The following is a 14,171-nucleotide window of genomic DNA, read 5'->3' as shown; positions in this document are numbered from 1 at the left end:
TGGATGTAAATAAGTTTATTGTAGTAGGGATTTACAGTTCATATCCTAGTTCCCCTGGTGTATGAATCCAGCAAAGTAGAACAAAAAAATCTTGTATTGCAGTTATTGTTGGACAGCAGCAAAAAGCCTTCAGTTTACACGTCTTTATGTACTTTTAACTGAAAGCACTTATTGATAAATAGACAAATCATTATAAAAACACAAGTACCAACAAAAGGAAAGAATCTAGTATAATGCATCTTCTATGATGCAGCATATCAAATTACTCTTGAAACAATCATTAAACTACTAAAATGTCAAAATTGTTAAAAATTTCTTTGTGTTACTGCATCAGAATTCAACAATTGAATAAAGGCTAGTATTAATTTGATGCTGTTCAAGTACTAAGGTTTCTAGATGAGAATAGTAAAGGCATGAAAAGCATCTGTTGCATAACATGGTGCTTAGTGAAATAGTTGCTGTAATATTAAGATTATTTTCTCCCATTTTAAACACAAGGGCACCTAAAGCCTTGTACAGATCAAATAATATTATATAGATCAGGATGAAGTAAAAGAGAGCAATTCCAATATCAGGACTCCCATTAGAAGGAACTATTAAAAAAAATTAAATTGCTTTGGTAAAATTGGATAAATTGAGGAATTATTGTGTCTATCCAATCTTAGTCTCTCACATAAGGGAACAATACAGAATACTGTCTCACTTCTTTTGGACTCTCACTTTTCAGAATTAGTCCAAGACTTCTCAGCCACAAAGTAGAATTTTGTTGCTCAAATAGGGGAATAGCACTACTTTAGTTTCATGGGCTGTGTGTTACAAAAGTGCTGTGACTGCATAGATGAGACTATTTTGCTTCCTTTAGTGATCTGCCATTGTTTACATGACATTTTTTTCCCCAGCATCTTTGAAAATAAGCTGACCTTTGTACCTTTTGAACTCATTAACTACATTCAGCTACTTCAATTCAGGTGTAAAGAGTTGTTGAGATTCCACATTCTTAGAGAGTTTTGTAAAGTCCAGATTAGTGCCTTCACTTCCAGAGGGCCTGTGGTTCATGCTGCAGCGTGTTTCTTGTGTTTGTCTTGCACACTGGCTAGGCTGCAGGAACAGGCCAGAGAACAGGCTCTCTGCCTTGCACAGTTTGTCACAGGTAGTGGATGGAGCCTGTTGCAACTGTTGCCATATTGACATGAAACTAGACTTCTTTAATTCCATTGTTACTGAAATGATTTGTCTGAATAATGCTTTCTGACTGCATATAAACAAAAAAATCTCTTGGCTACTGTATGCCAGTTTTAATCCTTGTTTGAAGACAGATGAGCAAATCTCCTATCATTTATATTCACACATTTATTCTCATATCAGTAGCCATTCACATATCTTACTAGTGTTTGCATGAGTTATGGTTACAAAGCATACATTCTTTTTTTGTAGCCTCTGAACATTTTTATTTATTATTCTGTGTCACCTAGCTGTCTTCAGCATTTTTGGAATCTTAGAACTACTGAACTTATGGTCAAAGAATTTAATTAAGTAATAACATTACAAAAGAATAAGAATAATAAACCAGGAGGAAGTCAGATGGTGAGGAACTGAGTGCTCCTGAATTTGTTCATATGGTAACTTAGCAGTTCTTCTGAAGACCTGTAATTAATAAAGAATAATGGATATGATAGATACTACGGGCTAGCATATTGTCACTAAGGTTGGAAGAAGTGAGTTGAAGAATATGTAGAGGAAAAAAAAATAAACTATTAGATCATGAATGCAACAGATATTTTAAACTTAATAAATTGTGGTTTATATTATATAAGGAAACTGTTGTTATCATTTCAAAATTATTCCAAGGATTGATTCTCAGAGAGGGGCATTATTAATAGTGATGCTGTCAAATGATTTCTGACTTAAGTTAGCATGAATCAGCCAGCTTTAGAAAACTGGGTTTTTTCAGCATAATAAATGTGAAATGAAAGTAAGTATGTAAAGATATTTATTTATTGGAGCAAGCTGCCCAGGGGAGTGGTGGAGTCACCATCCCTGGAAGCACTGAAGAAATGACTCAGCATGGCATTTAGTGGCACTTGATTAGCTGACATTGTGATGTTTAGTGAAAAATTGGATTCAGTGATCTTGGTGCTCTTTTTCAACCTGATTCTGTGATCTGCTCAAACTATGTTTCTTTTTAATGTGTTACAAAGAAAAGAGTCAAATTATATTGACGGCTTTCTTCCAGGTAGCAATTACAGTGAAAAATGTGACGTTTTCAGTTGGGGTATTATTCTCTGGGAGGTAATCACCCGTAGGAAACCTTTTGATGAGATTGGTGGTCCAGCTTTCCGAATAATGTGGGCAGTTCACAATGGTGAGTTGAAAATACTTTTCAACGTCTACTTTATTGAAAAATAAGGCATTTGAAGTTGTGTATACAACGTATGAATTTTGTGCTGTTTAAGTGCTCTTAGATGTACAGCTTTAAATTACTAATGTTTCTATTTTGTGCTGCATTAAATACGCATTTTTATCACAAAGACCAAATAGTTAGACACTGCCACTTTTGTGTCAGCATGGGGTTTGAGTTACTTGGCTGCTACAGTGCTTGCTACATGTAACTGGTGTATGAACAAGGAAGGATAAAGAGCTGTGTTCTTGTTATTACAACACTCCATTTTAAAAGTGATCGGAGAAAAACCTCTTACCTGTCTAAATGATGATTTTATTAGCTACATTGTCTTTCTTTTTTTTTAATTGAACCATCTACAAGAAATGTGTAATTTGAAGTAACTTAACCTTATGAGACCTCCTCCAGGGCCATTAGTCATTAAAAATGTTAGGTTTGTTTTTCATCTTTGGTGTTTTGGGGTTTGTTTTTTTCATTCTGCTGTTTGAATGATTTTACCTTTATATCTAGGTACCTGCACCCATAGAGTGGCACTCTACTGTGCTAGGTACTGTACAGAACAGATTTTCAGAAGCTTAGACTATGAAGAGGACACAGTGGTTGTGTTCAAATTGACTGCTTTCTTTAAAGCAGTGGTGTACATTGGTCAGTGTACTATACTGTAGTATCTTCATGCTAGAGGCTTAACTTTTTTACTGCTGTGTTTTTAGGTACCATGGCAAAACAATTTTTTGAGTAATAAAGTAATGATAATTAAGTAGTTCAGTGGATATCTGCAAAGAGTTTGTGCCATTTGTGAGAGACAACAATCAAAGCAAGCAGCAGCTTTTTGGAAGAAAAAATTAACAAGCAATGCAGGCTGGTACTCTGCCTGAGTGTTATTGCTTCAATAGTAAATGATAGAAAGGAAAGGTGAGCACAAGCATATCCTGTTCAAAGAAGAGAACAGGACAGACAGTGATAGACTCAATTAATATTATAGTCTTAATAATGCACAAAGAGAGATGTTTGCAAATACAATTTTGAATGAAGAAATATTCTCCAGTTTTTCGAGGACACTAGACATTGAGATTAGGAGTGATAAGTGCCTTGCATAAAAGCATTAACTGTAAAAGTAAGTGTAAATCTAGTAGTAAATCAGGAAGCCTCAGTAAGGTGTGGGAGTATACTTTAAAATTCCCTATCTGTACCTACTTTTGCTTTAAAATTTTATCTTTTTTATCTGTTTCCATTTTCTTTTTCCTTCTTCTTAAGAAGGAATTGTTAGTGCACTTCATCTCACTTAAAACTATTGTGGCATTCTTACTTCATGTATTACTTGTTCTGTTGAATATATTAAATACTTACTGCTTTCTTTGCAAACCATCACTATGACTTATATATCAAACAACTGGTTGTCCATTAATTGTTCTCAACAAAATTGTGATAAGAGGAGGAACTTGAAGCAAAAACCAGATTAATCGTTATACAATAGTTGAAGTAAAATGTTATTAAAAATGAATATAGGCCATGAAAAAGTCACACAAAATTGGTCATTCCCATGCCTAATAATTTTTCAGGATGTTCTTAGGAGCAAAATCAGCTTTCAGAAATACTTCAAGACTTCTGAGTTTTTTCTTTTATTTTCTTGGTTTTTCTTTTGTTTTGGGGAGGTTTTGTTTGGTTGTTGTTGTTATTGTTGTTGTGTTTGGTTTTTGTTTGTTTTCTTGTTTTGTTTGTTTACTTGTTTGGTTTTGGGTTTTTTCATGTGAATGCAGCATTAGGAACCAAAGACTGTTATTACTTGCTTCCTAGTTTGGCCTAGAAGTTTATTCTTCTGAAAGAAGTAACATTTCATTAACCTTTGTAATATGCTGTATTTGTTCAATTGGTGAATGCATTCAAACCTGTACTGAAGGAAAAGTTTGGTTTTTTTCTACTGCTGCTGTTCTACTGCAAAAGAACTTTTCTTGTCAGTTTTTGTTTGTAAGAGAGAAAGTTAAGTACAAGCCAGTTCATCCAGACTACAATTAACTCTGCATTTTCCTTTCTTTATTTAGCAAAATACTGGAGAGAGATCAGACACTCTCAGTTGTTTCAGAGTCTGTTTAAAAAATTTAAGGGTATTTTCTAATTTCAATTGCAGGTACTCGGCCACCGCTGATCAAAAATTTACCTAAACCAATTGAGAGCTTAATGACCCGCTGTTGGTCCAAGGATCCCTCACAGCGACCATCCATGGAGGAAATCGTTAAAATAATGACACACTTGATGCGGGTATAAACATTTCTTAAAGTATTTCCATCATTTCTTAAACTATAAGCTGGGAAATTTATTTACAAAAGGTGTGCTTTTCATCCCACTCCAAAGGTGGACTTGCATGTTTTCTTTTGCCTCTCTCTGTTCAACAAAAATTATCAAATTATTGAAGTAGAGAAGGGAAATAATTTGTCTTTTATATGTATTTTATATATATATATATACACACACACCATCTTTGGAAGGTTATAATAACTCATAATAGATTTGAAAAAATGAAGTCATAGGTTTATCTAATATATTAAATTATTAAAAATAATTTTATTCATTTCTCTTCTAAATAAATTGTTATAAATTTAATACATAATTTACACTTATAAATTATGAGGTACTATTTAAATAATTTTAAAACAATTGTAATTACTTTTTTATCAAATAATTACTGCTTTTTCACAGTACTTTCCAGGAGCTGATGAACCTCTGCAGTATCCTTGCCAGTATTCAGATGAAGGCCAAAGCAACTCTGCCACTAGCACAGGTACATTTGTATAAGTTAGAGAAAAAGAACAGCAACATGAAATGATGCAGATAGATCATAAATCACATTCTTACATTGATTTTGAACTCAAAATGGAAAAGATTTCCAAAATCTTAAGCATCAGCAGACCCTATTTATTTTGTTAATGCCTCATACCACATCATATTTAGTGTTCTCAGTCAAATGGTTTTGCTGAAGTATACGTGTAATGAAGAAAAAGCTTATAATAAAAGCTGTCTCCAAATGCCCATGTTTAATATCTCCATTTTTTCCCCATGAATGTTGCTAGCAATTGACACCTTTATACTCATATGTAACATTTAGGAGAAGTCAATTTAAAGTTTTTAACTGTTCTTGAAAGCTGCTCCTGCTTTAAGTTGCAATCTCCACAATTTAAACTTGCCTTTGTTTTATGATATGTTGGAGTAAATACAGTCATTTAAAATAAGTGCAAGAAAAATCACTAGAAAGGTGGATGGAACAAAATGTGGGCTAGACTTTCAGGTAGTTTTGCCATCAAAGAAATTCTTTTAATAGTAAAAAAAAGATCATTCAGTTTCCTCATTGTTTAGAGTACATTTTTTCCATTTGAGTAGTTTTTAATCTTATGTGTCTTCAGTTTCCTCTGCTTGGTTGGATTATTTTCTATCTCCAAAGAAATTGCTACTACTTTGGATAAAGCCTCACTGGCTACTTTACAGCTTAGTGACCTTTATATTAACAATGTCTTTGCAGCTTTAGCATTTCAATGACTTTACTAGTTTTTCTCCACCTGTCAGCACATGATTTCAAGACGTAGTTTATCACTTCAAACTGAATATATATTGGCTGATATTTTTCAGGTATTTGTGCTCCTCTATGGTTAATGATGGTCTTTGTCATTAATTGAGAATGAGGTTGCAGTTGTGTTGTTAATATAGCAGCTACCCTAACAATTTCAAGGAGAGTTAAAGATTGGCTTCAGAATGTTATCATAGTATTAAGTTACATATTCTTTTTTCACTCCTCTTGCCTCTTAAACTAATTGCTCTGTAGCAGTCTTGCAACTGGTGTTTCATTAAAAGTTTTCAAAAGTGTTGCTTTAAAGGCAAGTTAGACTTTTAAGACCCTTCCCATGCGGAAATGCACTTCCGTATTTTTAGTGGACATTCTCAAATGCTTTTCCTTATTACCTGTTTCTAGGTTCATTCATGGACATTGCTTCAACAAACACAAGTAACAAGAGCGATGCTAACATGGAACCAAGTGACTTCCAAGGAGCTTCTACCAATGACACTATTAAACGTTTGGAATCGAAATTGGCACAGCAAATCAAAAATACAGCCAAGCAGCCGGTAAGCCAATGTGTGCAACTTTGAACCACAGTAACAAAATGGACATGGGTACACAAGTGTTTTAACTGCTCTGAAACATGTGTCCTCATTCAAAACAGTGCAGAATTTGATCCAGTTAGTTATAGGAGAAGAATATGAAAAGAGATGGAAGAATGTTGTATGATTCTAAAAAGGTAAACTGGAAGGCTTTAGTAAGCTCTCCAGTGAAATTTAAAGAACGATTAATTGTGTTTAAGGGGATTTTTTTAGATTAAAAAGATATGTTTGAAAATTGCTGCCTTAATTTATAACCTAAATATTAGTATGACATGAAAGGATTAAACATTTAGGTGAGTTTTGAAAATACCTTGGTTCATTTCAAGTATAATGCAAAAATACGAAGATTCTCTTGTGACAATATTGGCTTAATTCTGCTGATTTTTTTACCTTTGTGAAATTAGATTATTTTCAAAGCAGCAGATACTTCATTTGTATATATCAATAATAGTTAAATTATTGGCATTTATTGTGTTGTAAATTTTAAATCTCATCGCTTTGAAAATGCACATTGTAGAAACATACTGGTGCATGTTATGGAGGAGTTTCTGCAGAATTTTCATTTCACGACGTGTGGCTGTTAAACAGGGTGATCCTGGCCGTTTGAGTTTGCCCCCATCACGCGGGAGCAGCGTCGAGAGCTTGTCGGATGTTCGCGCACGACCGCCGTCAGCCCTTGTTTCCGGAGAAGCCAAAAGGATGAGCGCTGACATGTCTGAAATAGAAGCGAGAATAGCTTCCATCACAGGTAAAATTTAATGACGTTTGGGGAGTAGACAGCCTTCATTGTCCTTTGTTAATTGTGGGGGGGAATTGCCTTTACTTATGGTTATACACTCAGCAAGACTGAGTATTTTAAAGGTTTTAGAGATTTTGTTGAATTTGATTTTTACCTTTTTAAAAATGCCTTATGAGATTTCTAAATATCAGTCCTATTCCAAACATCCATGCTTCTCCTTTTTATCTGAAAAAGTGTTATTACATCTCTGCTAGCATAATTATTTATATAATAACATTTTCTTCAGGGTTTGCTCTGTAATACTTTTGAAATTAAGAGGTAGGTTTGAAGTTCAGCATGTTCCCAAATAAGTTTAAAAATCCACTTTTACAGATTTCAGAATGAGAAATATAATTAGATTTTATTCACCAGGTTAAGAAAGCATTGTCTTTTGTTAAAAAAACAGCTACAGGTGTTTTGCCAGGTTTCTTTCAGATATAAACTGTCATTTTTAAACCTTAAATCTTTGAGAGAATTAGAATTTATCTGTAAGTATAAATACATCATTTTATGGTGAAAGCAATTTTGATCCATCCCAGAAGAGTAATAAAAATGTGTACACTTGGCAAACACTGTCTTGTCTCTCTACTTCATCAAAGATATTGCTTGTTAATATATGTAAACTTCAGGTTTTAAGTTTCATACGTGAAAGTTTTTTGTGTTATGGCATATAACCACAGATTTAAATAATTAAACAAAATTACTTTGGTTAGTTCAGGGTTATTTAGCTGTTTGACTATTTTTCTACCAATATGAAAATTAGGATAGTCAAGTAGCTGCAATTAATAAGGAATTACACGTCAAAATTCTGGCTTTCTTGTGCACCATAGCTATTTCATTTTTGTTCTTCATTGTGTTATGATTACTGCAGGATCTTGTTTTACTAAATACTGAGGTACTGAAATAATATTTATCTTGCCCTAAATTCTTTTTACTTTCATTTTTTTTTATTTTAAAGCCATACTCCAAAATCTGTCTGTTGTATTGTCAGTCTTTGACTGGATGACTGTGTAGCACATCTCACCTTGAATATCTCTAAAGGTTTCTTAACACAGAAGGCAGCTGTGTATTTACTTGGTAATAACACCATACTGGTCTTATTTTAAAACATGTCAGGACTCACTTTGGTCACTGACATTCTTAATGCAACTTTCTCACATTAGCAGAGATAACCTGGCCCTCCTTTGTATGAGTTTTTAATTTTCCTAGTTTGTCTTCTTAAGTACATTGCTCTGAAATAATAATTACTATTCAGAATAATCTAAGGGCTTTAGGGTTTGGGGTTTTTTTCTTTTTGTTATGACTGTAGGGTTTCTTTTTCTTCAAATAAAAGTACATATTGAACATACTATTTTTGGTTTGGGGTTCTTTGGGTATTTTTTTGCGAAGTCATTTCATGCAGTAGTGGACTATGAGAAATGAGGTCAAGTACATCTGACTGTAACTTTTTCAAAAAGAGGTGAAACAGCACTGTATTAGTTTTGGTTTCTTTTTTTAATCTTGTTAACTATGTGACAGAAATAATATGCTGTGAACCTGAAAAAAAATTGCATGGCTGGGTGAAGATTTGGCTGTTGTTAAATCAGGTTGAAAATTGTTTAATCTTGTTCCATCGTCCTGTAGATTAAATGTAAGAGCAAATCATGTAATTCACATCACCATTACTTAGTGAGATGAGTATACTACAATGTTCTACCTTTGGGAGATGTATTCAGATTTTTCTCTAAATAGGAACAATTTATCTTAAACTACAAAAGTGGAAAAATAAAAAAATGGTATGATTAGATTTTATTTCAAGGTGTATAACATTTCTTGAACATTATTCAAAAATTAAAAAGCTGGTAGTTATATCCAGTTTTCAAAAGAAAAAATCTTTGCTAGTAGGACAAAAGAGTAACTGGCATGAATTCATTGTCAAATGTAATAAAAGTACACATTTTTTTCAGAGGTAGATGAGATTTGCTTTGAAAGGAGGTGGTTTAAAGAAACAGAAGTACTAGCTATTAGACTTTTTAATAAAATAATTTGTACCCAACACTAAAGAGAAAATATTAGTTACATTCAGGCATTCAAGATTTTTTTCTGAATATGCAGGTAAACTGAAATAACTTCATTTGTTCTCTGTTTGGATAATTACATTTGGTTTTCCCTTCTGTGTTGCCATGCTGCTTTCTGTGTTTGACTTTTGTGTTGCTAACTATAACTAATTACACTGTGTTGTAATGACGGCTAGTTCTGCATTTTTTGCTTTTTAACAGTTGCTTTACTATGTGTAAGCATGAGTGGAAGGCAATGCAGTTTATTCTGCATGACACATTTTTGCATGAACTCTAGTTTAACCAAGTATATGAACAATGCAGTATTAGGAATTTAATAATTTTGCTCTTGCCATTTTAGTGTTTTGCATGTGTATTGTATATGTGTATTTTTTCAGCCTATTCCAAGCCTAAACGAGGCCATCGTAAAACTGCTTCATTTGGCAACATTCTGGATGTCCCTGAGATCATCATACCAGGTATCGCAGACCAGGTGAACGGGTCAATTGGTTAAGATGCCAGAATAATGATCAGACTGCTAAAATACTTCTTGCTCCAGTTGCTTTAGGACAGCCTCAAAAATTATCCCACTGTGTGTTTCGTAATGCTTCAGTAAGGAGGAGGGTGATATTTTATAAAAAACTTACTTTTATCAGTAAATTATTCAGTCTTCTAATTCAAATTTACTTCTACTGATAAAGGACTTTTTCCCTGAATGATCTTGATGTTCAGAGTCTTCTTACAGAGGAAAACTATATATGCAGTCTTGTATTATTTGGTGAAAATGGACCTTAATTGAAAAATTCCTGTCTAGGTAATTGTTTTACCCTGATCTTTGTTGTGTTTATGCTCCCATTTTTAATCAGTTAATAGTACAACAAAAAACTAAGACAGATTATGTACAGAACTTTAAATCCATGTGATACTTGTGATTAAAACATTAACAATCTCTATAATTCTTATATTTGACTACACTTTTCTAGGACTAAAATGTGTGTGCATGAGGTATTGCTGTTGTGTTGAAGTTAATGCAAACTAAAATTACTAGGAGAGGCTTCTAATAGGAAAAAAAATAATATAATCAGGCACCATGGATGGGAACATCATTTGGGATGTTAATGAATAATTCTCATGTATCCCAAGTCCTTTTTTAGTTAGCATGACATTTTTCTTTCTTTCATTTCATATTTATCAAAGCCTAAAAATAAGTATAACCCATCCCAAACTGTGATAGGCATACCATTGCCAGGTATGCAAGTCACTTCAAAATGATATGTCAGGGACAGGAAATGCAAGTGATAGTATCCAGAAATCCACTGAAAACTGTGGCACTCCTATTCCAAATTTCTGTCATCTGAGGAAGTTTCCTTGTAAGTCTTGATATTGTTAGGTATTATAAAGTTGAATGCAAAAGATAATTTTGTACAAAAGTTTCTTTCAAATAACTTTATTGAAGGTTACAGCAAAAATACAGAATATGAAAACATAGATTCCAAAGATCAATAGCACCCATAAAAAGAAATCCTCTTCGGCATTGAAGCTAACAAATTGGCAAAAAAGTTTACTAGAGTAGCTTTCCACTGTAACTTTCAAGCAATCCTGGCCTGCATTGACATAAATGAAATCCTGAGAAAGCAAGGAAAGCGAAAGTGAAGACATCTGTCCAATTTCAGTGTTAACTCATGATGAGAGCCTGGTAAATAAGCTCTAAAGCTAATGAGTGCCTCTTGTCTCTGTACACTGTCTGCCCGTAACAACATTGAGGCTTCCAAGAAACTTTGAAACTTTTAGGCAATAATGAAGAAGTCAGTGAAATAAAATACCTTGTTATTTTCACAAAACAGATGGTACCAGTCTGTTGGTTTTTTAGTTAGGCAGAGGCAGCCATTAAAAATTCTTCACCTGGTCTATTTTAATTGAACTTGACAAAATGGGAATTTCAAGATAATCTTGAATACATACGAAAGAAATAGAAACAAAAAGATACATAGGGTTGGAACAAGCATATTAATGAGTTTTCTCAACGTCTACTACTAGGGTATTTAAGTGAAATGAGCAATAATAAAATTCCCTGTTAATGCTTTGTCAGAAGCAAATATTCATTAGGAGGAGAATTAGAGTATCACAAAGGGAGAATTTTGCTGTGACTGAACAGAAACAGGGTAAAATCTAGGGTCATGCACTAACAACGGTTTCTATTTAATTAAATAAAGATGACTTGGGACCATAGCACATGCATGCAGATTATTCCCAGATAGTATGAGCCACGAATCTAATGTAGTTGGGAAAAACTCTGAAATATTAAGGTTCATTACCAGGAAAGATAAAGAAGCACTGACACCATTACTGGTCCTTGTTGAGTTTGAATCAGGAATTGAACATACTGTCGTGATCAGCCATACAGAAGAAACATACATGCACTCAAATAATAAATATGAAGAAGAGTTCCTAGGATAAGAGGGGCATAGAGAGTATAAAAACAAATCTGAAAGCATGGCTTTTTTTAGCCCACAAAATGAAAGCTGAGAATGAATAATTATTTTCTATAGATGAGTCTACAGCTAAAAATTAGGAAGAGAGAACTACTTAAGCTAAAAGACAGTATTTGCACTAAAGAAAAAAAATGTAAATTGTCTGCAAATAAGTCTGGGCTTTATATTGAAAGTTTTCCAGTTGTCAGAGCAGCTTTCCAGTAATAATTCCAAAGCCAAAAAAAAAAATGGAATTAATCATTACATGACAGAATGTGATCGTCTGCCCAGTGAACAAATTATACTCATTTGAATATGTCTCACTTCTTTCCTTACTCTCTCAGCACAAGGCTCTCAGTTCTGGCCTCTGAACACTTTCTGCTTTCTAGACCCCTAAGCTTCCAAGACCCCAAACTGTCATTGCCATCTCAATCCCACCCAGTTATGTTCCATGCTACTTCTGCCACAGACCCAGCTCCTCCAGACTTCCCTGGGTGCTTCCCTCGGTGGGGCGAGCAGCTTGTCCCTGTCCTTGGAGCCGCACAAGCGCCGGTCTGTGCTGCTGCCTGGAGTTGTGCTGAGCACATGGTAGAGCAGCTGCTGCCCAGAGAGAGGAAGCACCAGGCAGGCATGCTACCGTGAGTCAGCTGCTTTGGGCAGGGCTATTTTGGAAGTATGAGCACTACATCTGCTATCATTGGGGCTTTTCATAATGCGTTGCCTCAACTGCTTTTCGTCCATGAGCTGATTATGCTTCCAAGGTCGTAAAATACATACTTTATCAATTAAAGGTAAAATAATGGCAGAAGGGAAAGTTGTTAGAATATATTTGCTCTTCTTTCTAAATAAGTACAATAAGGGTGAATAGAACTATTTGTTCATTTAAGATGCTATGTTGTGTTACTAGGTTACAAAACTTAAAAACTGAAAAATGGGTCAAATAGTTCCTCCTTTGTGTTACAACTTAGCAAATGAGTTTGCAGTGGTGGTATCTGGCAACCATATAGCCTAGTGACATATCAATTCTTTTTTTTTTCATTTGTATAGTACAGGTTATAAGCATCAACTTTATATACATATTTACATATAAAAAATATATTAAAAATTTTATATATAAAAATAAAAACCCTAGTAAGTACAACAGGTTTAAGTGTCTTTATGTTTAAAGAAAAAAAATCTGAATTCTAGTTTGTGTGCTTTTTTTGATGGAAACCATTCAAGCAGCATCTAGCAAATATACCTACAAGTAAGCTGCTCTTCTCTGGCAATGTTAGACATCTCGTGCATTCAGCATGTGTGCATTTGGCTTTGTAATTTTGTCATCTGAAACTGTGCCACGGCGTTATGATTTTTATAGCATTGACACTGCATAACTGATTACTCAAGATAGACACATTTTGTAGAGGGTCTTTAGAAGGTGGATAGGAATTATGGGTCCTGTAGGTCTGTAGCTTTTCTACCTATTTTTAAAATCAGTGTATGCCAGAAATCCCACCCTTGTCTTACCAGATCACTTCATTCTTCTGGAATTCAGATCAGTGTTTTAACTTCTTCAAAATGTCTTGTAGTACTGTTACAGTCATTGATCATCCTGCACTGTGAGAGAGGCTTGAGCCCTGTAGTGTGTAAGGAAGAGAGAACTGTGAGTAAATAAGAAAGTGTAAAAGGAGATGCAAGTATCTACTAAAGGGCAGGGAGAAGAGGTCATAGCTGGTCTGGATATTTGGCGGCTGGGTGGGGGTGGTGATCAAAAGCTTAATAGGCTCTACAATTTATTTTTGCCTAGAGTATGTGGGGCAGGACATGATGGAAGTTTCCTGTTCCTTTAGAATTTAATTTTAGAAAATAAACAACACTATGTGAAATGGGTTTTTCTGAGGCCATGAAGTATATTTGTGACATTTGCTTTTTAATCTTAAAATTCTGTAAACTTCCAAAAGCTTGACCATGCAGCAGTTATTGTGGATTAACTTCTGTCCATGTACAAATCTCTTAGTTTTTATAATCAGGCAAATTTATTTTAAATGGACATAGAGGTAAGAACAAGATCAAAACTGGGAGAGGAAGGCATAAAGAAGTACACATGATCTTTTCAAATAAATATTTTTTGTTGTGTTGTATAGTATATTTTTCAATTGAAATTTGTCTTGAATCTGGAGCAATAAGTATTTGTTGATCCGTAGTCTGTTTCTGCCTTATTGAAGCTATTTGCCAGATGTCTGCAGTATTATACTAATAAAAATGGCATTGCCTAGTAGAGCTTGCTCTTCCCTCATGCTACTAACTTGAAGATATTTCATTTAAAGGTGTTCATTTTTTACAACAGTAGTTTTGGCCCCTCT

At 34.1% G+C, this 14,171-nt stretch overlaps 1 protein-coding gene across 6 annotated transcripts in view; it reads left to right on the top strand.

Moving 5' to 3' along the window:
* Nucleotides 1–14,171, top strand: part of MAP3K7 (mitogen-activated protein kinase kinase kinase 7) — a 47,684-nt gene that overhangs the window by 17,316 nt on the left and 16,197 nt on the right. For 4 of the 6 annotated variants that reach the window (XM_063389649.1, XM_063389648.1, XM_063389654.1 and 1 more), the window contains 6 exons: nucleotides 2,234–2,362; nucleotides 4,524–4,654; nucleotides 5,093–5,174; nucleotides 6,357–6,508; nucleotides 7,133–7,292; nucleotides 9,757–9,837. In XM_063389649.1, the coding sequence (XP_063245719.1) occupies nucleotides 2,234–2,362; nucleotides 4,524–4,654; nucleotides 5,093–5,174; nucleotides 6,357–6,508; nucleotides 7,133–7,292; nucleotides 9,757–9,837 (735 nt within the window). The remainder of the gene's footprint in view (nucleotides 1–2,233; nucleotides 2,363–4,523; nucleotides 4,655–5,092; nucleotides 5,175–6,356; nucleotides 6,509–7,132; nucleotides 7,293–9,756; nucleotides 9,838–14,171) is intronic. The other 2 variants (XM_063389652.1, XM_063389650.1) reach the window with 1 other exon arrangement.

This window comes from Prinia subflava, chromosome 2 (genome assembly GCF_021018805.1).
Source record: "Prinia subflava isolate CZ2003 ecotype Zambia chromosome 2, Cam_Psub_1.2, whole genome shotgun sequence".
NCBI classification, from domain to species: Eukaryota; Metazoa; Chordata; class Aves; order Passeriformes; family Cisticolidae; genus Prinia; species Prinia subflava.
This window is presented reverse-complemented; position numbering and strand designations above follow the sequence as displayed.